We start from the raw sequence: 27061 nt of genomic DNA, 5'->3' as shown, positions 1-27061 counted from the left end.
GCGTCTTACCCACTTAGCCACGTGATCCCCATAAGTTATTAGTAAGATATATACATACCTACGTGTGGATGTTATTTAGACTTCATTCTTTATTAACCCGGTCGGGGCAGAAAAGTAGGACATTAAAACTCATTTCATTCATTCATGTTATTTAATTGAATACACTGCGGTAGTGTTCAGTTGCTGTAACCATAATCCTAGTATTATCATTAATAGTTACACAAGCTATATATGCGACTGATATTTAGGTATTGCAGGTCAGACATCTACACACAGCTTAATAATCACATTTAAACATTTCAGTGTATCCAGTGCCATAATAACGGTTCCAATAGTTGGATAGCAGAATAAAACGTTCTTATCTCCCTTGATTGTTTGAGCCATCGTATGTCCATAAATAAGCGTATGGATCGCTAAAACCCATAATAAGTATACATTTAGCAAAAAGTCAGACTTCCCGCATGCATTTGCTGGTGAACTAGAGGAGAAGTAGATTTCAACTTAAACGTGACAGTAGGCCTATAGTTACATTGTGATTGTGTTGTCTAGTGGTCTGAAGCCATGAGCTTTATAGGATCTTTGTAGCCCTGTGGGTTTTCTCCAGGGAGGGAACTGGAGAACCCGAAGAAAAAAAAAACACAATGGTACGCAGGCGACCTTACTTTTTATCAGTGATATATCACGCTCAAGCATGGAATCGAAACCACGACACTTACATTGGTGACCAACCGTATATTATAACCCACCACCCTACCGTATACCTTCCCGGTTTTGTATTACTAATGCGCAGGTATTGAGAGAACTGGTTGCTTGGAGGACACATACGTATTATTAACAGCTATTTACGCGTAGGTATCGTTTATCAAGCAAAATATATCAAATTTTACAAATATATTCACATATATAATATGCTTTGGGGCTATATATAGTAGCGTGTCTTATTTATAATAGTTACGATATGATATGAAATGGTACGTCTGCACCAACCGGTCTATATTGCACCAAATATGGTGATTTTAACGAGATACACTAAATAATACCACAGTAATAAATTGATTCGCATACATAAAAAAAAAATATAGCACAGGTAAGTAAATAAATTAAAATTCAATATTTCAATTCTTTTATGTATCTAAATATCTAAAATATAAAAAAAACCAGGTTATATAAATATACAATTAAAATTTATACTAAAAAATTGTCTCTTTTTAAAAGTTCAACATTGTAAATGCCCGGTTGGGCAAATGACTTGTGCAATGTCAAGGTATGTCTATATCTTATAAGGAAACTAAGTCATTAGCGCCATGAAAAAAATCCGCCTTAAACATAATGTATATGCACACAATAGTTGACGACTGTATATAATAAGACATTTGTGTATATTATAAGTAATAAAAGCCGTTTATTTGCTTACATATTATTTATGTATTATCTATATTTGAATGGCTGGGGTTTACAATTGAATTGTATTAATCACACACCCGACAATAGAGACAGGGCTGACTATTTTCATTATGAAGAAAAAAACAACAAATGCGGATTTTGTCTATTTAGTGAAGGGTCGTAAAGCCAACCCTGGTCGCTTAGTGTAGCCAACAGCAATGGGCGAAAATCCCAAAGGTATGTTTGAGTTTCTATTCAAATTTGACGTAACCCATATTTTAAATAAAAAAAAGAAATTTCTTTAAGTGCATATTAATAGCAATTGTGGGCACTATTAATATCTATATACATTACATTAGTAACTTATTTTAATCGTTGGATAAAGGACGGACTGTTCTAGATCTAAAGGTGGGTCAAATTTCTTTTTATTTCAATGAAACATTAGAGTTGATTCAAACTTGACCAATAAAACAGAACATACGTTCGATATGAATATTTTATTATTTGAAGAGAAAGAATTATTGTTTTAACATTTAAATACAGGAACAAGAAGAAACTTTGCTAACTAAATTACGAGTACTTAAGGAAAAACTCGAACATTCCCTAATTAACTAGGACGCATAGGCATACTATTGGGACATAGGACAACTTTTTTAAGGGTCTCAATATTTTAATTAGGTGAAAATAAGAATATTTATTCAATTAGTTTTGAATTAATATACTACGTGCAATGAAAAGATAGACACACACCTTTTACTTCAAGTAGCTAAGTCTCTAACTCATTATCATCTCTATAGTCTTCGACATTGAAAACCCGGATTATTTGTCAATTCAAATCAACACTGATGTTGTAATCCTACCGGAAAATGGTAGGCTTCTGATATCCAATATTTAAGACAAAATAAACATTTTACCATTGGTACACGCATCGTGTACCATAATGCGTTTCAGCGCCATTTGTAACAAGCGATTCGAAGAACGAGACTAGACATATTCCACAAGTCATGCCACGCCATATTCTTATCTGAAGAGCATGTGCGATAAATACTATCGGTGTAGACTGGAATAACCAGAAGCTAGAGATTACAATTTCATTTAGACTTCTCCCGTATTTCGCCGAACATAACTGATTAGAAATTACGGTAAAAACAGAAACGATTGCGTGTAAATCAGTTTATATACACATGTACATTCTTATTACATTATTATATACGTTGCGATCTATTTGTGTCAATCTCTAGGTCCCAATTATTAGCGATTTAGCGCCTTTAAGATTAGCAACTATTGCAATGAACTACACGTTATCGGAAATACTATACAGTTTCAAATACTACCTTTCATTTGAGGAGCTCACAAGATAAGGAATTTTTGGGCACCGTGTTATTATCCACTTGTTCTTGTTCAGTTCATAGAAAATATTGTGTAGTTTGTCATATTATCATGATTGATTTGCGGCAGTGTGTCCCCTTTATATACTCTTGTGGAAATGGAATAGTGTTTAATGGTCTACTTTTCGGCACCGACTGGGCTAATGACGACGGGAGACCCATTGACCAAGAAACATCTTGTTACCCTGATGACCAAGAATGTCCGACCAACAATTGAAACCTAAATGCAATGAATTTGGGAAATGGCTATACTCTACCAATTTGGATTCTCTTGCCGATCACATTATCTCCGTATACTATTTCATCATGCGGTCAATTTGTAACAGTGAAGTTATAGTGACATAGTTTTCTTTCGGTGGGTAAAACAATTCTGATATCGCAAGTGAGAACACTTAGTGATTTCTCCGCTAGACTCAAAATTATTTCTTAGCAGCATCACCTTCAAGTTTTTTTCTGGTAAACTCGTGTTTTTTTGTTTTTTTGTTTTTTTTTTGTGATGATTGAAAAGTTTTAATTACGACGTTTCGGCTTAACCATAACTCAAACCCTAACCCTAGTCTGTCAATATAGATGAAACGAACCTTTTTTATTCAAATTAAATAGTGCAGTTAATACAATAAAGTTAACAGTTATGATATCAAATTTCAGAACACTTTGAAGTTTTAATTTTATTCTCCGATTGGATGCGCCCCACCCCTGATTTGGATGACCGGGGCCAAATCCCCCTTTTGCACCCTCTCTGCACGCCACTGACAAGTTACAACCTATTTAATTAATCTACGTAGACGTAACCTTTGTGAATGGAACGTCGGTCACAGATTGTTTTTGGCATTACACACGGAACCGTAGTCGTAAAATTGGGATGGTCCAGAAATTTCAAGAGGAGTTGGGTTGCCGAATGGTTAACGCGTGCGCGTTAAGTCATAAAGCCTGTCATTGAGTTAAGTGACGTGGTTTCGATTCCCGCTTGAAGGTGACAAGGAGTAGAGTCACCTGTCCAACCTCGTTGGTTTTCTCCGGGTCCTCCTACTGTTAAAGACCCCAAAGAGCAAGCGTATTATTGAAATAAAATTGATCCATATGTTAGTGGCGAAATGACCTAGTTTGTGTCTAGGGGACGTTAAACCCATTTCACTACTACTCCGATAAATAAATATGACTAAAGTTTTAAGGATTTGTCATCATCCATCTCCTGGTATTGATGGAAATAGTCATAGGAGAGTTACCTCCCTGGTTTATAAACAGACGTATTAAGACATATCTTTTATATTTTATCGAACTTTAATCTTTGGGATTATGATGGATTAGGTTAGGTAATTACAGGATTATCATCCATTGTATCTCTCTGTGACTGCCATATCCAAATTCTAAAACATAAAACTAATTAACCATGTAGAATAATTTTATGAAAGTATTGCTAAAGAAAATGTGCGTGAGTGCAGATTAAACTAAAGAAATAAGTTGGCTATATTGTATAGCCTATTTAGGATTGTAACATGCACATATTAGAAACAGCTTATACAGGTTTCCTTTTATTAAATGCCGGTAAGGAGATATCAATTAGTGTGTACTTTATTGAACCCCGTAAACGAAATATGGAGAGAAAGTATTGTTGATCAATAATAATACACCACACCTGTAGGGAGGGTAAGTACTCATATTCACAAAGGGATCAAAACGATAAATATTATGTCTAGCAGTTGTTGTAAGTACTTATAAATATAAACAAAAAAATCAAAACACTAAAATAGCGTTTTGGTATAGTCTTATTAGTAACGACGAATAAAGAAGAATAATCAACAATTATCTGTATTTTAAATCAAATGAAATGGGGTTGAACGGCTTACTTTTCTGCACCGACTGCGCTAAAGTAGACGGGCATACACTATACAGTGAGCTATGAGGGAAATTCATTACTCTTACTCCAACTAACAAAGGTTCTTTTACGTGCACGCCAATGTGTAAACAGGACTTCGGTTTTTCGACCCACCAACTGAAACGGGCATGCCCTTTCCAGTGTGCTACTGGAGGCGTGAGGAGGGGGGGGGGTATTACCAGTCAAGGGTTATTTACGTGCCAGTGTAGAGACTGGAACTCATTTTTTGTATCCTCTGCACGATTAGACACCGTCCTTCTCTTTCGGGCTACGATTGAAATTCTTAGTCGCATTGTAAAGATTGGGAAGGTCTTCTTGGATCGCGAAGGTCGCCGTCAGGTCTTGGTGAATCGGGAGCAGGTCTTGTTGAAAAGGTATCAACTCAACCTCTAAAGCCCCCATCACACCAAAACACGACCTATATTTTGAGTCGCGTTGTAAAGCTGGAGAAGGCCTTTGTGGATCGCGAAGGTCGCCGTCAGGTCTTGGTGAATCGGGAGCAGGTCTTGTTAAAAAGACATCAACTCGACCCTTCCCGACGAGTGTACGTGACGGTCCATATTGCCAACTAAATATCTATCGAGCTACTGACCCCTATACGCTTCCATAGAAAATGGCTTGTAGTTTCATATTGTGTCTGGTGAACATCTCGTTGTCTTGTTGCATCGCATCGGGATCACGTTCGGTCGTGTTAAGGTCTTCTTAGATCGCGTTGGTCGTGTTGAGAGCGTGCTGAGGTCTTGTTTGACCGAGTTTGTTGGTCCCGGAGACTGGTTGAAGTAATTCCAAATTTGAACTGCGATTATACTCGACCTGCCAGAAATTATGAGTCTCCTTAGATCGCCAAACTTTTTAGACCACATCGAGCTTTGATCTGACGGAGGCTTATCATACGTATCCGACCGTATCTGCACGTACCCGATCTTGGACTCAATCACGACAATTATGCAAGAGCTAAATCTGCCTATGCAGTTCCTTTTTTAGGCCTGAATGTTATCTAAATTATTAATTATACATTATTAACTTATCCATAACATAATCAACTCTCGATGCCATCGCTAGCCTGCGAGATTTAGCGGATTGAAATACATTTTTTCAAAAATAATTAAACGTAAAAATGGATAATCGAGACATTGTTTTTTTTTTATCGTACCGACTTTAGTAATGATAATCGAGGCTAGCCTAAACTTCAAAAGCTATATATCTCGGTTCAGAGTGGAGCAATTTGACTGAAATTTTCAGCATATTCTATGTATTTGCGTTATTATGTATTGTTTAATGGTCGAGAGCGAGACATTACAATATATTACGCAATGTCGTAAGCTCGAGACCATTAAACATCTTAAAATACTGACACTCCGCACGAGCTTTTACGTCACACTAGTCCAATATCTCACTGGTATGAATATAGTACTATTGGCAAGTTGCCCGTACGATTATTTGAAATAATGGTACGCCAACATCAAAGGGTGACGTCACATCTGTATTTTAATAATTATTATAGCGAGAACTGCCAATTATTTATCTACCCCCCCCCCATCATGCCCCTTTAACAAAAACGGTCCATGTTATTCACTAACTGGGGGGGTCAGGGTGGCTAAGTGGGTAAACCGCTAGCTCACTAGCCTGGTGGTCGGGTGTTCGATCCCTGCATTGGCCGAGAAAGGTCATCCAGATTTTCCGGCGTGGTTCTCCCTTGTCAGTGATGCAGGACGGAGGGCCTGGCAAGGACAGCTGTCTAGTCGTTCGGATGGGACGAAAAACCGAGACCCCGTGTACATATTGGCGTGCGTGTAAAAGATCCCTTGACAGTTGAAATTCGATATAAGAGTAGGCCTAAGTGCCGCTGTCCGGGCAAAATGTCCCTCATAGCACACTGTATGGCGTATGCTCGTCTTCATTAGCCCTGTTCGGAGCAGTTAAACTCCATTTAATTTCATTTCATTTATTCACTAAGTAGCCGATGAGTGAAAAGAGCTGACGTCTTTGGCGTAATTAATTGACAAACGAATCCAAATTGGCCACACAATTCCCGATTCTGCGCCTACGAATATAGAACCCGGATTACAAGATGACAAATAAATCTCTTAAAGAATATTTTTCATGGCTACATATTTCACACAGATAGGTAAAGACTGGTTTCTGTATATAATTTATGCAAGTATATCGAGAGGCGTGTACTACTGTTTAATATAATAAATAGATCTCTTATATGTTCGATATTGAAATAAAACCACTTAAAATATTTATAAGCATATTTACATAAAATTTTACGAACGTCACGTTACGTGAAGTATAGATTTAACCTTGCGGTCTTCACCATCAGCATTACTAAAAAAAAGTATAGATTTAACCTTGTGGTCTACACCATCAGCATTACTAAAAAAAAGTAACATTTTAACGACATTGGCTTGGAAGCAATCTGATTAAAATGATCTATATTGTGTTCCGTTTTTATACCCCCGCTGCATTGAGCCAGGTAGTTTAAAAAAAAAAGAAAGTAAAATGAAATTTGGAACTAAAAGAACGAAATAGGATTTGTTTTAATCAGATTGTCATGGAGTAGTATAGAGGAAATATTGGACTGCCATATAAGTTTTAAAAATCGGTATGTTTCAAGCGTCCCCAATGACTTGTTATTCACTTTTTGATAGAATTATGTCTTTGAATATGGGACCCCCCGTGTCTGTTGATGCCATTAACAATTTAAGGCTCTAAATAACGCATTATAACAGGAATCTCACTGATAGTACAGTAGTCAGAAAACTGGATTGTCGGCTAGATGTACCGGTTTTGCACACCGACGAAAATTGTGTCTAGTCATTGCGGGGGGATGTTTACCCGAGGTTAAACCGTGCACTTAAACATACATTATACAAGAGCTAAATCTGTCTATTGCAGGACTTTCTTTAGGCCTGAAATGTTATCTAAAAAATTATTAATTAGACATAAGTTCCTGCGATCTTTAGTGGATTATGAGCAGATTTACTGCATAACTTTCCTTCACGATTTAACGATTAAATGGATAATCGAGACTATGCTGTTTATCGTACTGACTTTAGTACTGCTGATCGAGGCTAGACATGCTGTGTATGAGGAAACGGTAGGTCCCATTCCATTCCATTCAGACCCTGCCCTTCTCCCAACATGGAGTAGTATATCGTTTGCTGTCAATACTGACAGCATTTTGACTATCGCCTTCAATACGACCACTGGCAATGCTGTTCGCATTATTGCGTCTTTCTTGCTAATGATTGTTTTGTTTTAAAATTAATATTTCATTTTAAGTGAAGCCTATATCATTACAGGCCCGACGGCACCGATTCACTTGACTTGATACGTGGTGTTTATTACTTGCATTGTCTGTGCAGTTTGTGTCTTGCCCGCGGTGGATCACGTGGCTAAGTGGGTAAGACGTTGGCTCGCTAGCCTGGAGGTCGGGTGTTCGATTCCTGCATTGGCCGAGAAAGTTCATCTAGATTTTCCGGCGTGGTTTCCCCTTGTCAGTGATGCAGGCGGAGGGCCTGACAAGGACAGCTGTCTAGTCGTTCAGATGGGACGAAAAACCGAGGTCCCGTGTACATATTGGCGTGCACGTAAAAGATCCCTTGGCAGTTGGAATTCGATATAAGAGTAGGCCGTAGCGCTGCTGCCCGGGCGAAATTTCCCTCATAGCACACTGTATGGCGTATGCCCGTCTTCATTAGCCCAGTTTAAGAGCAGAACAGTAGGACGTTAAACCCCATTTCATTTCATTTTATGTCTTGGCCGCGGTTTGTCTTTACGGTTCTGTTTGCGTGTAATGCGGCCATCCTGCACTATTTGTTTTTATAAGAATCCAAATCTGTGATTACATGATATATTATCTTTCACGCAGGCGTTAAATCTCTTTATAAATGAATCGACATAAACTAGTGTTATTATATTGTGTATGTTTGGTGTTGTATTACCCACAAACGTATAATGTACTTCAGTCATTTAACTCGGTAAAATGGATAGGATGTCTTTGATTTAGGTCGACCAGTGAATAGAAAATCGCTTATATCTCAATCGTTTTATCCACGGTTTAGCATACGGGGGAGAACTTTTTTAACGAATAAAGTTTTCATCTAAATAGAAACTAAATGAACACAATAAATTCAAACAAATCGTTTTATCTTCAATCCATTTAAAATTAAATGGGCAATTTAGATGAGTTACGCAGTTCCTGGTCCAAAAATAATTGATAATTGTAGGTTGAACAAATCTTGGGATCTTTTCAGGACTTTTGTTTCTTAAGATATGACACAAGTCTTTGTTCAGATTAGGCACTCGGTGTTCACAGAACTCCGGTCTATAGAATGCTGATTAGGCATACCCCCGTCGCACCATAAACCCTGTGCTTTCACACATTTGACACTTACATTTATTTGATATTTAAATGAATAAATAATTTGTGTAAATCAGTTTAACAAACAGTAGGTGTTTTATGATGACATATACATGTACTATATATAGAGGCGCCATATGTATACTAATAATAATCATTAGTCATTACTTATATTGAGAAATATTTCATAGCTGTTATTTAGGTTATAGCATAATCCGCTTACTGCATTTAAACCTTCCTCGTTTACCTGAAGAAAAACAATACATTATTACAATATAGTGAACAAGACGTCATACTATAATCGTGTTTAATGGTAATCTGGAGACAAGACACAGCCGAATGTTATGTTTGCAGGCGAGTTGTTTTGAATCTAAATCTAGATCCTTTAAATTCCCAATTTAATGGAACGCAAACACTCTCTGTTAATTACACCATTTTTCATTTTCAATCCAAATAGTCCACACTATTCAAAGATCTGGATTCGGTTTTTAAAATCTGTAAGAAACTCTCAGAGCTGTTTCTGAATTGCGAAAAAATGTAGTTTTGAGTTGAGCAATCATCACCCCTTAGCTGATCAGTATTCGAATCTGGGTTCCTGATTAATTTCACATTTGAAGATCGCTGTATATCGGTCCTTGATATTCTGTATTATACCTTATATCGATAAAGTGATAAATCAGACAGGAATAGATATTTCAACTTTGACCAGAAATAAGTACGTTTCGCTGATTTAAATCGAATCCAACTTTGTTCGGATTGAATTCAATCAAACACGCCCTCAGCCTTCCGATTAACTGGGAACCACGGTAGCTCAGTAAGTAAGACCTTGAATCACTAACCACGCGGTTCCTGATTCGGTCCTGCCCAAGGACAGTGGGTAGTTTTTCGCGTGAGATAAAAAAAACAACTAGGCCCTGTGCGCACGTTGGCGTATACGCAGAAGATCCCTTGGCAATTGGGTTTTCCTTATAGGACACTACATTGTATGTGACCGTCGTCGTTAGCCCTATTAGTGCACAAAAACAGGACGTTAAACGCAATTTCATTTCTGATTAACTGTTTTAAGAGAAATTCAATAAACATGATATGTACCGGCTTTCTTTTTTTTTAAAAGCAGAATATTTGGACGTTAAACCCCTTTACATTTTTAAGGGGTCACAAATCGGCTTGGTGTTTACTTTTCGATTGAGCTGAATCTACATTTACAGTCAAATATAGTGAAAAGCGAACACAATATATTCATGCAAATGACAAAATATGATGCTGTAATTCGCGGCTACACATAACGCCATATTGATAAATGTTATAGACTCGGTTATGCCATTATCAAAAACAATATTTCTCACGGGCTAGTCAAACTGATAATAGCTCGTCAGGATAAGCAAGATGTTTAGAACAAAAACAAGAACTGTCTTGTTATGTACCCTCTTCAACATTATATATTACATTTCAGTAAATTGCAAATTATTGTCAATTTCATTTTATTGAAATTAGGCATTCTTTTTAGACCTGTGTTCTTGCAAATAATGGCTCATAACGATGTCATTGTCTGTAAAAATTGCCACCTTTATAAATGTATCGATAATAGATTGATCAGCAAAAGAAACCTAGACATAATATGATTGATTAGACTCTGATTGTCATTAAATGCGATTGGATAGTGGTCTTTAATCTAAGTCTAGCGTGAAACCAAGCAAATAATTTTTTTGTCAGAAAAATGTCCTGTTTAGAACATTGTCTTCAGAAACATATCAAAAATCGAGACTAAATTATTGGGTTTGGGTATAGTGTAGTGATAGGCTTGTGTAACAGGTCGACGTCGAGGGATTACAATTGTAGCCCGAGCCGATTAAGGGATTAATCTTTCACCAGAGTGAAGTGAGGACACAAACAACTCAAGTCTATACTATACAGGATATTACAATGATTTTTTGGATACTAATCAATTGATTCAGTTGGCTTCACAAATTATTTTCGATCAGTGAGAGAGGTGAATTGGGGTTTAATGTGTCATAAATGGATGATATGGTTTTGTAAGGACAAGGTTGGTCTTTACGATAAACAGCATAGTGGATGCCGATCGTGAAATTCTTGCACGACGTTCACCTATGGAGATACAGTCGCGCATACTAATTTATATGTTTTAACCGAAGTGATATTCAAAGCTCGGTAATTGACAAAACATTTATTTTCAATCTCCGTTGAACTGAGAATACAAGACTTAATTGTTTAGAAGGAATCATCACAAAGACGTCATTATTTTAAGCGAGGAAAATAATTTAAACAATTTCGCGTGTAGATTCTGTATATAATGCGATATTATATCACCAAATTATTTCACCTTTCTGTGGAACATATACAGGATAAAGTCTGTTTGAATTGTGAAATGGTTATAGACTATTTTTGACAAATGTTTAAATGCAACCTGTTTGTGACGAATAAGAAAGTGTGTAAGACTAATCGAAAAAAGGGCGATTTATTGAACTAATTGAGTGATAACTAAGTGCTTTACGTGATAAACAGATATCGATTATTTCATATATTTATTGTATATAGTATATTGACCAGAAGAAAAAAAATGGAGAAATTACTTGGTAACCACAGTAAGTAAACGCGCGCTTAGAGCTTATATTTTGAGTATATACTAAGGTGACAATGTAAAATTGAATGTGTTTTATAAAAAAATAATTGTGGGGCCTTGTTAAGGTGATATTAATTATATGGGTCGTTTTGAGAATGGCATGAGTATATATACTAAGCTATCAATTTATATAAAAATAAGTATAGGCCTATACTAAGATGGTGATATAAATCAAATATAAGGTGATGATATAAAATGAAGAATAAGGTGATGATATAAAATGAAGAATAAGGTGATGATATAAAATTAGGTATACGCTAAGGTGAGGATATAAAATCAAGTACAAGGTGAGGATATACAATCGGGTATATACTAAGGTGATGATATAAAATCAAGTATATACTAAAACGATGATATAAAATCAAGTATACTAAGGTAATGATACAAAATCAAGTATAGTAAGGCCATGATATAAAATCAAGTATATACTAAGGTCATCTAAGAAATTGAATAAAGTGCAATAATTCAAAAAGTGTTGTACCTATACCATTTACAGTTCACGTGTCGTTTGAATTAGCCCACTTTAAATAGTGTACTGTTGTTTTCTAGGCCACCCAATATACTAAGGTGATGCCAAAAAATTGAGAGTAACACTAATTGCCTTGCTTATAGTCCGGTAAATATAATAAATCACCTAGAACAAATTGCAGTCGGATTATCTCGACGGAATCTGGTAGAGGGATCCCTGAAGGTCCCCTAAACAAAAATCGCCCAAAATAAAAAGATAGGTTTTCGAGTAATCAGCATAAATCCAATATAGCCACCATTGGCACCATAAAACTCCAATATCTCGGGAATGGTTGAGTTTGGAGGGTGTAAATGTATTACGGATAGATAGGAAAGTGGTACAGATGACTCAAAAAACATAGCTAAATGACGTCCCTGTCACGTCATACGGCCAACAATTAGCATAAATCCAATATGGCCGCCATTGAAACTTAAAACTCCGATATCTCGGGATTGGTTGAGTTTGGAGGATGTAAATGTATTACGAGTAGACAGGAAAGTGCTACCAAAGAACTAGAAAAAAAATGCCAGGTGACGACCTTGTGACGTCATAAGTCATACGAGCAACAATTAGCATAAATCCAAAATAAAAAGATAGGTTTTCGAGTAATTAGCATAAATCCAATACGGCTGCTATTGGCACCTTAACCCTCCATATCTCCGGAATGATTGAGTTTATAGGGTGTAAATATATTAGGGGTAGATATAAATATGGTACCAGAGAATCCATGGACCTTGTAATAGATAGTATAGAGTCCATGGGTGTAGCTACTAAATTTAATACTATCTTCATGGAACAAGATATAGATTTTTATAATAATATTGTCAGATCAAAATACGAAAATAATCTTAACAAAATTAAAAATCGATGTCTATGCGGTGGTCAAAATCTAAAGTAGTATTTTTGGATCACTTTAATACCGTGTATCTACCGGAAATAGAATATTAACCCTACTTAAGTCATATCATAATCATCCAATCGATTCCTTAAGATCCGTTTGTTTAGTTCCCATTATTGGTTGTACAGATTTAGAACTATTCTTGTCCCGCTGTGATCTTTGACCAACGGACATTTGCTTCGTTCATTTGTGACATTTTCATCAAATGGTGCCATGAACATTATAACTTTTATTCCAGCGATGACAAAGTTGACTGTAGAAAGACGGGCCTCACCGTGAAGAAACTTTGACTAGTAACACAAGGAAGGGATAAATTATCCCGGTTGGTGCAGAAAAGTAGGACGTAAAACCCATTCCACTTCATTACAAGTGGATGTATACGTTTCCTTTATAAGGTATCAGAGTTGTTAGGATATATACTTAATAATACGGGAAATTTAGAAGACATTTTAGAACCCAAGAGTGTAACTGACAATGAACGACATTTTGATAGAAATGGCCAACTCATCTGACAAGACTGTAAGATACTTATTGTGCTACCGTTGAACTCAAAGACGTGGGCGTTTCCGGAATGAAATGTTGACCGTGGAAACGTGTCTATAAGTTCAGAATACTTTATATGTAAGGGTATAGATTCCGGACTTTATCTGCTAAGTGTTCAGATTTCCCTCGAACGATGGTTAAGCAAGGTAAATCAACCATTTCAGGTGCACGATCCTGGGGTGCTATGGCTCACCTTTATGATACAGTCATATCACTACTAATTCAACCACCGGATAAACGCCCGGATGCAGAAATAGAACAAATTCTACCTTGGTTCAGAAAGAAATCAGATTCATTTAAATATCTTCATTCTGGTGAGTTTTTTTTTAAAAAACATTTTTCTTCGTTTCTAGTGAATATTACCGGATACCAAAATTGATACTAACTTACAAAAAGTGCTATATTAAAGGAGCTAGACCTCTAACTTGATATTATCTATAATATTCGAAATTGAAAAGTGTAATAATTCAAATGAACAACCGGAATGTATGTTTACTATAGTACAGTCCAAAGAATACACCTTTCATCATGGATTGCAGTAAATATAACACTTTATGAAGTGTGTTTATGTGGTCTTTCAAACTGCACTAGAAAATGGGGTATCTTATCATACAGTTGTCGTTTTCTTAAATAAAGCTCGGTTTTCGATAACATCTGACAAATGAATGAAGTAGGGCCCCCAGATGGAACAAATTGTCTTCCAATCGACTTAAATTTAATTTACTCGTCTTCGTATAATCAGTAGTATCATTATGGCAGATGACAATTGCCGGATTTCAACACAGAATAAATTGATACTAATACGTTACCAAATAAATTATCAGTCGAATGAATTAGTTGTGTCGTCTTTGATAGGCATTTAGTAATTGTGGTTCAAATGAAGTCGAATTTCATCACATTGATGCCAGCGGAATCGGGTCTATTGGCTCAGTTTCCAGAAGTTCGGTGCCTATAGGTTAGGTTCGGGTGGGTAGGTTAGTATAAAAACATTCAGTGAAACAATATGGTAATCCAGCAATCCAATGGCAGCGACTAGGAATATTTATGTTGTTTTGATAGTAAAATCGATATAAGCGACAATTATATCTTTTTTGCAATTTCATTTGTTATATTGACACAGCCTGTAACAATTAATTAGGTTGTAGGCCTATAAGCAACAATATATCTTTTTTCCCCCAATGTCATTTGTTATATCGACACAGCATTTGACAATTAATTAGGTAGTAGGCCTAATTAAACTAGATCCAGTCAGTGTCCTAACATATCCATATTATAAAGACTTCAAAATATTGGGTTATAAAATATATTGTTTTTGTCATTAGAGGTATTAAAAGATATAGTAAAGAATTGTGAGTTTATGACATGTAAAAAAGATTCTGTGGTTATTAGACAAGGTGAAAAGGGTGATTGGTAAGTAGGACAATAATATATTATTATTTTCTCCTATATATACGCCCGATGCTGCTTACCTCAGATCTCTAATTTGTCAACACACTGCAAACTAATTTGTTTGCTTCAAAATGTATCTACAGAATATATTTCACAACTTTACTGTTTAATTCATCGCCGTTATTTATCTTTTATCGATATATATTTGTTTGTTCGTTATGGGAAACCAAACTATTGAATTTATACATTTTAAAATAACTTTATAATAACAATTTACTAGTGCTATTTATTTCGTATTTGAATCGGTATTTAATGATGAAATTGACATATACTAGTTATTGACCAGTTGCAGGTTCATCGCTCAAATAGTGTTAACATAGTACGAGTTTTAAAATATATTCGTGGGTAGTGAGAGTTATCCACCTTGTACAATATGTTAACGCCTTTAATATGGAAAGATAGCGTGTTTAAATAACTTCATAATAACAACTTGATTTGTAAGAAATCTAATGGCGAAATTTGTTTTTGTATTTGGTGCAGTAGTATGTAATGATGAAATCGAAAATTTATGATTATTGCGTTATTATGCATGTCACAAACATTGAGATATACTCAAACCATGCAGCTCCGGGTAACGCGGCTAGTCCATCCAGTTGTTTTTATCAAGCAATAATCAGTGTCTAACAAACAAGCAATGGTTATAATTATCTGCCACACCGCTTCTGATTGAAGTTGCGCAATTTTTTCAGAGCAGAGCGAAATAAAGTCTATCTTTGAAAAAAGATGCATATCAATAAGTATGGCCTTGTGACCTGTTGAACTAATTATTTATCTTAATAGTCCGATCGTTAATGTAAAACCGTCGGCTTTTCGGGTAGAAATCGTGGAATAAGCTTTATCAACTGTGATTTGGCAATGTATTAATATTGGCGGCATTCATGACTATATCTCAGATTGTTTTCCATCATTTCATGATGATATTTCCAAGATGGCGCCCATTTTTAGCGGGAAAATCGGTCGACGTGCTGATTTCGATTAAGTAGTAGTGTTTGGTGTCAATATATATGTTTTCGGGGCCGCAAATTCCATTCCTGACATTTAAAACCTTGTAAAATGATCACATGTTCATATACTTAACATATTACCAAGATGGCGGGCGTTTTTGGCGGGAAAATGAGACGATGTGCAGATTTGGATTAAGTGGTAGTGTTTGGTGTCAATATATATGTTTACGGGGGCGCAGAATCAATTTCTGACATTTACAACCTTGTAAAATGATCACATGTTCACATAATATTATTTAGTATATTTCCAACATTGCTGCCACTTGTGGCGGGAAAATCGGACGATGGGTTGATTTCGTTTAAGTAGTTGTCTTTGTTGACAATATATATGTTTTCGGGGAGGCAGATTCGATTTCTGTCATATACAACTACGTAAAATGGTCGTATATTCATGAATTTAGCATATTTCCAAGATGGTGGAACGTTTTCTAAACACATTATTAGCATTTATTTATCATCGATTTCCTGGGAAAGTAAAGCCTATTCCTGGCATGAAGGCAAAAGGAGCATAGCTGCAGCGTGGTGCTTACGCCACGTGCCCATCATGCGCCTGCAACGACCACACCAAGCGCTTACTACAAGATCTTTCTACGCTCATTGCCAAGATCTAACTGCGCGAAAAGTGTTCCCACCATGATCTCACGGTTACCAGTCAGACCTGGATACTTTCTCACCACACTCCAGTGACATGCCTACCAAGCATAAGTCGTTCTCTCGTCACGCCTATAGAGACTGTGCCATGCTCATCCGTCCTCATTCACTTTCAAAGCAGAAAACAACCAATAGTCAAGCAATCAAGAACATTGCATAGTTTTCTTGAGGTTTCCTCTGTGGGTGCTAGACTGGAGCTGATGGACGAGGCTCAGTATCTTCCCTATATAAAGGTCGTAACAGCGTAGCAAGCTTATGGCCAGGAAGTTTGTTCCAGCCTGGCAGCAACGTGGATGATAGAGGTGCAGGGGACGTGGCTGTAAATGAAATACTTGATAAGAAGCCCTCATAGCATAAAAGACTCGTAGGAGATTCTCTATATGTATTAAGCTTTCGTTTTCAGCTTTTTTCATCAATTCGTTTTGCATTATATATATTTTCAGCTTTTACATCATTTTAACGGGTTCGGTATCCATTCACATCAACACAACTTTATCAGATGAAGAATTTAGTCTGGTTAAAAAGAAACAGTTAGACGAGGAAGCAGCTGTATTAAGGGATGGGCCAGAAATTAGACCCATAGATAGAACTAAATATGGAAACTTCCTTGGTGTGATAGGTAAATAAGTCTTTATTTTGACCCGTCTTCAGTAGCACAGAAAAGTAGGACATTAAACCACATTTCATTTCTTTATTTTGATATCGTGACCAGTACGCGGATAGGATGGACACATTTTGTAAACTGGGAGGTGGTGATGTATTTACAACAATGGGAACACCTCGTAGGATTAAAACTATTAAAAATGTTATCCCAATATTGTTTTTGTTCGTTTTTCCACGCTATTAATCCAAAAGGGATCACGTGGAAGGTTCTCAATCGTTATGGGATACGCCACCAATAAGCTTTAGTGGATTTGTTTTTATAGTTGTTTTAGTGCAATATGAATCCCTTGAAAACTAAAATACTTTGAAAGATGAATCACTAATATATACATGTATGAATATAGGCCCAAAATGGATCTATACCATTCAGTATTTACAAAGAGGTGTTGAATTGAAATATCACCGATCTATGCTTTTCGCTACGTAATAAGCCCTCTGTCATTTTATTATGGCCAACAAAATTGGTAGGGCCTTTTCTTTTAATCCGATTGAATCCAAGCCGAGACATTATCTAGCGTTGGTATTTTGGTTTTATTTTCTTAATTAAATGTTTAATAATTAATCTGGGTACATATGAGCGTGGATTACGCCATGAGAAATTTGATATTATAGTGAAAACTACAAATGACACATCGGTACTTGAACTAGAAGGTTATGGACGTGGTGGAATAAAGAACATTTTCTACCGACTGAAGGCCAAAACCAACGTTATCAACAGCGCATTTCGGAAAATTGGGGACCGTAGGTGCTAAACGATTGGATTGTTTTTAATTCTAAAAATACGTGTATTTGATTATTTCAGAGGCTGGTAAAAGTTTTGGTGAATTGGCTCTTATCAACAATGACTGTGTTAGAAACGCCAGTATTATATCAACAGAAGTGTGCGACTTACTAGTTGTACGTAAAGACCTCTATAATCGGTCATTAAGATCTCATCAGTCACAAGCTTTTGAGGAGAAACAGAGATTTGTTAATTCTCTGCCTTTATTCCACTCCATGCCATTTAGATATAAGAACATGATGGCTATGAGTTTAAAGAAAGATATATTTAAATTTGAAGATCTGATAGTAAAACAAGGAACTCCAGTAGATGGCTTAATTTTTATCATCAGGTATTATACAGACGTAGCAACTTTATAATTTATATTAATATCCACTCGACACTAACTATACCTTATTGTTAACAAGATATGGTATATTTTTTATTTAGGGGCGATAACTCTGAAATGGAAAGTCACAAAACGCTGAATATCGATAGGGTTCATCCCTTCATGTCCCCAATGCTTCACACCAACTTTTAACGTCCAACAGGCATAGTCGCTCGTTTTGTTTTTTAGATCTCATTACTCCGGTATCCGGACAGAGAACGTATTGTCGAGTTCTTACCTTCATTTACCTTCCTAACCGCTTTGTGGTTTTCCTCGACTCTTTTTTTTCTAGACTTGTAGCCTCCACCCACTGTGTTGCCATAGCCGACAAAGAAAAATACCGAAAGAAAACACAAACAGAACACGTTCAACATAAACAAATTTATCTTTAGTCCATTGAGAACATTTTCAATTACACCCACTAATCCATTGACTGTAAATTGGCTAATTACGGAAATTGTGGCAATTTGGTTTAATTTCTACTGATAAAGAGATGTATTGGCAAGGAAATAATTTTCACAAGAGACCATTGGTGGGGAACTGATAGCACCAATTACTTATAATTGTGGAAGATTCAGATGTCTGATTTGGTTTATCCTCAATTTTGATTCACGAATTGACTTAATTGCACTTTCAGCCTACATTAAAACGGCGCTATTAATTACTTTGGGTATCATCACTGTTGGTAAAAATATGATTTTTTTGGACATGATTTAACAATAAAGTTAAAGTAAGGATACCGCAAATAGAGTGCGTATAAAGTTTGGTAGAAATTTGTAAAGACATTACTGAGATACAGGCGTTTTCGTACATATCTTTAGTGGCTTTGCACAATATACGCTACTCTGAATAGATTAATTCGTGGATTTTCGGTAATTTGTGATATCTGCCATAAAATCCTCGATTATTCTTGCTGAGAATAATAATATCGCTCAACTAACTCACGTTCCAGTATCCCTGCCCAAGAAAAAACGTTTGGGATCCCATACATTTTTAATGTTATTTTCAGCGGCCAAGTTAAAGTTGTTATGGATCCGTCTCAACATAGATCTCAATATCCAACACATTTTCCAACACATGATATAGCTGATCTTGAGAAAGAAAAAGCAAGAGACCTTTTACGAAAGTAAGTGGACTGAATAATTTACCAGAATCCCCCTAATAAAACAAAACGCCCTTCAACCCAGCATTTTCAGCTTAAGATTTAATTAATGATATATTTTCTAGGTGAAAGTGGCAAGGCCCTTTACGTTATGAAATTCTTCTTTAAATTGATATAACCCTCTTTATACGGTGTTATGCATTATATTCTTGTACATTAGAGAGATGAATTTAGAAAAGAAAAGGTTTACAGACAAGAAAGTAACAACTTACCAAAAACGTCAAACTAATCAAGAAAGTAAGAAACATGGTAATAAACATTTAGAGTTGTGTTTGATGGGAGCTATTGACATTATAGGTAAGTTTTACCCAACAGAATAACCTTCGTACAATTGACATTATAGGCAAGTCTTACCCAACAGAATAGCGTCTGTACTACATGTATTGACATTATAGGTAAGTCTTACCCTACAGAATAACCTTTGTACTATTGACATTATAGGTAAGTCTTACCCTACAGAATAACCTCTGTACTATACTATTCAAAAAAAGTAGGGGATATTTGATTTTTAAGTGTTATTAAAGTCACCTAATGAAACTGACGAAGAAACAAATGACAAAATGAAATGAAGTTCACATTCATCGATTTATTCCAAATGATCGTTAGACTAAGTAAGGCACAGACTGACCATTATAAGGGTAAAATGATACCCGGGGTCAAACAGCAAAGTTACCACAGCATCACAACCAAGTCAGTAACGGGTAAATCCTCCTCTGTTTGCCAAACAAGCATTGATCCGACGTGGCATACTCCTAATGAGACGTCTAAGGTCATTTTGGTCCAGATTGTCCCATTCCTGTTGCAACGCAGCAGCAAGTTCTTGGACATTGGCAGGACGTTGTTGACGTTGACGTAACCTCTGTCCAAGCATGTCCCAGACATGCTCGATGGGGGAGAGGTCGGGACTCAGTGCTGGCCAAGGTAATGTGGTGATGTTCTGTTGTTGGAGGTAACCTGTAACGATCCTGGCCCTGTGACATCTTGCGTTGTCATCCTGGAAGATGAAACGGCGGCCATGACGTCGTGCGAACGGCACAACATGGACTGCCAAGATGTTGTCCCGGTAGTACTGGCCTGTAACACGCCCTGCAACAACATGTAAAGCCGTTCTTCCAGCAACAGTGATGCCTCCCCACACCATAACAGAACCACCCCCAAATCGATCATGTCTGATGACGTTAACGTCTTGGAAGCGCTCGTTTCGACGACGCCACACCCTCCTACGTCTGTCCAAAAAATCAACAGTGAACCTTGACTCATCTGAAAACATCACATTGCTCCAGCGTCGATTATCCCAGTGTTGACGATCCCTACACCAACGACGTCTTGCCTGAATGTGATGATCTCTCAAACAAGGGATCACGCGAGGACGTCGGGCGCGAAGGTGACCCCTATGCAGTCGATTCCGAATCGTCTGGCCACTCACTCTCACACCAGTGTCTGTTTGAAGACGAGCGCTGATCTGATTTGCTGTGATGACACGATTTCTCAAGGCCAAGGTACGGATAAATCGATCCTGGGCTTGAGTTGTCGCCCTTGGTCGACCTGAGCGTGGTCTGTCCTGTACAGATTGTGTATCACGGTATCTGGACCATAGCCTGCTTATGACAGACTGAGAAACATTCATCGTCCGCGCCACAACCGCCTGTGTTGTGCCGATCTGTAGCATGCCAAGGGCACGTAACCTTTCATTTTGGGTAAGCCGACGCATATCAAAATTTGTTTTCTGGTCACTAAAACAATTAAACTGATGTTTCCACCCTGGAATTCAATGCCACAATGACTGTAACATTCAAAGTCAGAGTCGTGCAAATCTTGGGTTGGACCCCCATGATGATCCCAAGCATCACCTGCATTCCATGCGGTAGCTATTGGTGCGTTTGGGCGTCACATGTAACTGGAAATGTTTCTTCTGTTAGGTTCTATAGTGACTTTTTTCGTAGTCATTTGCATATTTTAGTATTATGCCCCCAAAATCAAATATCCCCTACTTTTTTTGAATAGTATATATTAACATCATAGGCAAGTCTTATCCAACATAATAGCATCTGTAACCATCTCTTGTTTGTAACTCTCTGGGTCTTTCTACTAATAAAGACCCCCACGCGCAAGCATAATATTGAGAAAAGAAATGCACCAAATTATCCGGAAATGACCTAGTTAGTATCGAGTAGACGTTAAACTCCCAGTACATTCAAATCGAACAGTTGAAACGAGAGAATTTACTGTCATTCGAGCTAGATATCTGTGGTCAATTTAATCAATATCAGTACATATTAGCGTGGATTAAGTTATGAAAAATTAGATATGGTTCCAAATTTACAGGATTGGGGTCGGCGACTTTAATATTTTAAAATATCCCAATTTCTTTCAGGTGATTTAGAAATGGTGCTAGGGTTGCCAACGTATAGTGAAAGTATAATATGTACGGAACAAGCCACGGTTTTTATACTAGACCAAAGTAATTATGATCGTCTGCTAGAGAAACGTCACCCCCATTCCATGAACATTATGAAAGATATAGTCCATAACAAACTGACTTTACACTTCTCACGTTTAAGTGAAGAAACTCTGCCTTTATTTAGATTCTTCTTATACACGTTAGACGAAAAAGAGAAAAAAGAAAAATTAAAAAACGCTCCGTCGGTTCAGCACGACAAACCAGCTGAATTCGAACTTAGGTCAGACGGAATTCAAAAGGGACCTTTAATTAATATGTATGGACCGGGCAGTGTTTTCTATCTCATTCGTATGCGAGAAAATAAGCGCCGTACACGAAAATTACAATCTCAGAAGTATTCAAGCTCAAGTAAACTAAACTATCTACAAGTTACAGATAACAACACTGCTAGAGGTCCCACAATTATCGAAGAGGAAATGCCGCTCGAGGGAGTTAGTCCCGAACACGAATCCCAATATGCTATCTCATTGGCTAGAAATGGTATGACGGATGAATTCACAGATTCTATCCTTGCTGGTGTTGGAGATATGTATGCTCAAGCGGAAGCTGAATATGACTGGGCGTGTAGTGATTCGGCGTTAACCCTATTAGAAAGGCGTATACAGGAATGGCATAATGGGTTTAATGAAGGAACTCGGGCTAATAAACGAATGGTTAAATTACACCGCTATCAGGTAGAGGTGAGAGAAATAACAATTAAACTACTATGAATTTTTTGTTCAGTTTGTCTTCCCATACAAAAACCCTTAATATGTCTTAAAGTAGGAGGTGCGAACCTTTTACGGTCCATATTATTATGCCAAGAATTATCGGCACGACTTTTAATATGCCATATATCAAGAAACATTATTTAGCTTTATGAGACCTTTGATTCTGCTTTTATTTCGCTAAGGTTTTGGTATTTAGACTCAACTTTGTTAAGAATTCGTTTTCATATCATTATTATGTGCTATGTGCCTCTTGGAATGGGCCAATGTGGCACTTAGAATTCCCCAATGTTCTAATTGGAATGGTACAGTTTGCCACTTGTGCCATAGATTAGCCACCTATGGTCTAAATTTACTTCACAAAAAAAATCTTAGAAATAGAAAATAGTGTATACATTATAATATATTTTTTTGTAGGAAGAGCATAAACCTCGACCAGGTAATAAAGTAGTTATTAGACCTAGAGAGAAAACAACGGTAGCATTTACATCATATAGAAAGGAAGACGACGCTCAAACTGAACCTGCTAATATTAAACACAGGTATTTCTATGTATAATATTTTATTGTTTTTTTATGTTTAAAGCTATAACAATATTTGGGTTTTTTTGTGAATTAACCATGACATTAACAACTATGAGGCTATAGTTAACAGTCATTGCTAAGCGTAAACGATGTAACACTCCTCATCGTTTGAATGGATTAATTTGGCTGTATATACCACAATAAGGGAATCTTCCACTCAGGTCAGCATGTGTGTTTAGGGAAACAATTTTTATTGAAACTCATAGATACCTTTTTATTTACTCTAAGCTCAATCTTTTCAAATGGGGGTAGATGGGACAAAGGGGGTTTAGCGCTGAAAATAAATTGCTAAGGATAAAAAGTACGAGGGCTGGCTGAAAAGTTCTAAGACCATCTTGTGAACCTATCCATTGAAATCACCAGAAATGGACAAAACTGGCTATAGGACAGTCGTCAAGTACCTGCAACTGAAAGGACTAAGCCCAACACAGATACATGCCGACATGGTCTCCACTTTCGGGGATGATGCCCCTTCCTTTTTCACAGTAAAGAAGTGGGCTGTGGAATTTAAGCGTGGCAGAGAGGGCCTTGGCGATGACCCGCGTCCTGGAAGGCCATCAGCATTCAAGAAAATATTACCCGGGTGCATGACATGGTAAAGGCAGATCGACGATTGACCACTCGACATATTGCCAGGATGTCTGAAAGATGGGTACCAAAACTCTTAACTGCGGATCAGAAACGTGTCAGATTTCTGACGTCCCATGACAATCTGCACCGGTTTGAAGCGGATCCTGATATTTTTTGCCAGATTTGTAACCATGGATGAGACCTATTTCCAAAAATGAAAAAGGAACTAGCCGGTCGTCATTTGCTTAGTAACGATGACGTCATGTTAGCTGTGAACGACTTTTTATCTGAAGAAAATGTCTTCCTGTCAGGCATCAAGACCTTGCAGCATCGTTAGCAAAAGAGTGTACACCTCGAAGGGGTGTAGAAAAATCAATAGAAACCATCGACTTTGTACAGGTCTGTCACAGATGGCAGTAGAACTTTTCAGTCAGACTCGTATAACAACTAGATATTTATAATACCGCAGCACCCTCCACCAAAACAACAAACAATTACTAATGGTGGGAGGCTCCACCTATGATACCCCCCCCACTACCCTTACCAACCAACCAAACAAAACCGCCAAAGATTATCCCGCGGACTTTTGTACTATTTATGTGATGTTAATGTACCGCCCTCTCTTGAAAATACAAATACATATATTATTATAACCAAGATTCGATCACCAACCATTGTACGTTTAACAATAGCCTTGTTTTAATTGGTGTGTTTATCATTAATTATTTTGTTTATTTAACCTCGTTATTTACTAATATTACGAACTTGGGTTGAGGGACATGATTATTGTCACATTCGTAGTTATTGACCTCCGTGATTTTCTTTAAGTGGCCTTCGAGTAATCATAGATTTTCGCCAGTAAATGGGCAATAACTCCAGTTTGGTGCAATGCAAGTAACTTTCGACATAATTTAATTCGGCTTATGATTCCATATTTTATATGTTACCATAATCCAATCTGCATGCAGGAAACACTGTAAACAATCTTTGGTTGATGAAAGTATGTGTAGCAAAATTGACCCCTCAAAATTACACTACCCCTTCGTCGTTAGACGTTTCCCAAAACCAATATGTTCCCCAAATCTTCCCCCAAAATATTTAGTTTATCAAAAATACTTTATTCCTTTAGAGCGATTCAACTTTGCTTTCTAAGTAGGCCTATAATATTCTGATTGAGTGTTCAGTTCCCAACCCAATGCTTCCATGTTGCATCCAGTCTAACATATTTGTTGTTGTTTATGTTTTATGTTTGTCCTCAGTCCACGTTTGTTAGATATTAACCCATCCACCATTAATTCTACGTCAGATGATGAACACGATGCTCAAAATAATAACAACCACGACGAAGGTGAGTTCATGTGTAAGGCTATTATAGTAATGAAGTAGCAATCTGTTTCACAGGGGTATTGCGAAAGCCTTCTCATAACTATGTATAAGATTATAAGATGACTAACCTGTATAAGTTCAAATGCCTTCTACATGTGACGTCACATCACGCAACGTCGATCATTGGCTCAATAGCGCGTGCATTGTTTACACACTGGTCCGGACAGAATGGTGCCCTTTACTCATTTTATAAACTCGTTTACAGGGAATAGAAAATATTTTTTTTTATCCAGATACACTTCAAACAACTTTCTTTATTTTTCTATTACTAGGAAAAAGTTACTGTTGTGAGCTAATTAAACCGAACCGATGCCATTCCTCTCAGTGATTGTAGCAGCCTAGCGAATATTCACTGCTGATCAGTGTGATGATGTAGATGCAAGAGATCTTATAAAGACGTGGCGTTTACTTACATAAAGGGAGCTCCTCAGAGATAAATGTGACTAAGGCCTACCCGTTTTAAAATACGCATGCGCAGTACTATCCCACTAATAATAATAACGGCACGGAGGCTGGTTGGTGATGATAAAATCTCCTTGTGCTAACGAGTTGTACCTGAAGAGGAAGTTTATATTATCGATTCTGATTAAGGATTTGAGCAATCGATAGCTTGTCTTGTCGATAAACAAGCTGATATTGATGGGTTAAAAATCCCATTTGTACGACGACCACCAGTCCAATTCAATTTTAGCATTTATCTAGACACTCCTTTTGGTTCGATTTGCCATTTTATGTAAAATAAATTATATTTTTTATTATTTTTTTCATCATTTTCAGAAGTTTTCCGAACACCAAAACCATTACGGCCTAAAACGTGCCCTGGATTTAGAAAAAGATTAAAGAAGGTATGGAGGTTTTTTTTGGTCAAAATATTTGGTGACCTAGCTTAGATACAGCATATTGGTCAGTACTCATATCACAGGGCTTTAGGATTTAAACAGCTATGTTTTTAATTTCTTGGGGGGGGGGGGGAATGATTTAACGCGTGTTTTCGATTCCCCGCATGTATGTGACAGGAGGTAGGGTCACTTGTCCTCTGGTTTCCTCGCGATGCCAACGAATTAATGAAATAAAACAGAAATTACATAGTCTCTCCGTGACCTTACATAGTCTCTAGACTGGTCGATCTGAATAATTATTAGTCCCAAGTAAAGTAATCCCTATGATTGTGAATGGTCCATAGTTTTTTTTTTAATACAGTACTATCATGCTTGGTGTAATTTTTATATTCAGACGAAAGAAAGTAAACAATATACGAAGGAAGAATACCAGACGCTGAAAGAAGAATTAAAAAAACGACAGAAAGCTTATAAGTCATTTCTACCTAATCAAAGAAATGATTCCATATTATAGTATTTATCTATATATAATAAGAATACTCATCTAGAAGATCAATACATATCTAATATACAATAAAGGACAACTTTACGACAAAATATAGTACAGCGCAGTGTCAGCACTAAACCTAATTTGGACTTTCCATTCCTGTATTGAGATCTATCAGCTTTGATTTCTATGGATTTGTATGTACATGTACAAAAAATCGTTCTGAAAGTTAATCAATTAGTTATGATTGATCAGAGTTTAAACAAGTATTTATATTTTGTTCTATTATATTATTGGCTGTATTATACATATCTGTTGAATATCGAATATATATTACTTTTTAA

At 36.8% G+C, this 27061-nt stretch overlaps 1 protein-coding gene across 3 annotated transcripts; it reads left to right on the top strand.

Moving 5' to 3' along the window:
- The first annotated feature begins 792 nt into the window (after positions 1 to 792).
- On the top strand, positions 793 to 27061 carry LOC126825617 (uncharacterized). Of its 3 annotated transcripts, none has more exons than XM_050555313.1 (12): positions 793 to 848; positions 13771 to 13920; positions 14929 to 15016; positions 17154 to 17329; positions 18176 to 18485; positions 19531 to 19647; positions 19844 to 19980; positions 22058 to 22824; positions 23269 to 23393; positions 25265 to 25353; positions 26169 to 26236; positions 26625 to 27061. In XM_050555313.1, exons 2-12 carry the CDS (start codon positions 13791 to 13793, stop codon positions 26742 to 26744), a joined length of 2127 nt encoding a protein of 708 aa, XP_050411270.1. In that variant the 5' UTR covers positions 793 to 848; positions 13771 to 13790; the 3' UTR covers positions 26745 to 27061. The 3 variants fall into 3 exon arrangements, with proteins under 3 accessions (XP_050411270.1, XP_055958032.1, XP_050411269.1); XM_050555312.2 differs by lacking the exon at positions 793 to 848 and adding an exon at positions 1771 to 1791; XM_056102057.1 differs by lacking the exon at positions 25265 to 25353.

The sequence above is a fragment of the Patella vulgata genome, chromosome 6, assembly GCF_932274485.2.
Source record: "Patella vulgata chromosome 6, xgPatVulg1.2, whole genome shotgun sequence".
Classification (NCBI taxonomy): domain Eukaryota; kingdom Metazoa; phylum Mollusca; class Gastropoda; family Patellidae; genus Patella; species Patella vulgata.
This window is presented reverse-complemented; position numbering and strand designations above follow the sequence as displayed.

Coding starts and splice junctions, on each gene's coding strand:
- LOC126825617 (XM_050555313.1), top strand. CDS start 13,791: ATGGCTCACCTTTATGATACAGTCATATCACTACTAATTCAACCACCG. Junction 22,825..23,268: donor TACACCGCTATCAGGTAGAG/GTGAGAGAAATA, acceptor ATTTTTTTGTAG/GAAGAGCATAAACCTCGACC. Junction 23,394..25,264: donor CCTGCTAATATTAAACACAG/GTATTTCTATGT, acceptor GTTTGTCCTCAG/TCCACGTTTGTTAGATATTA.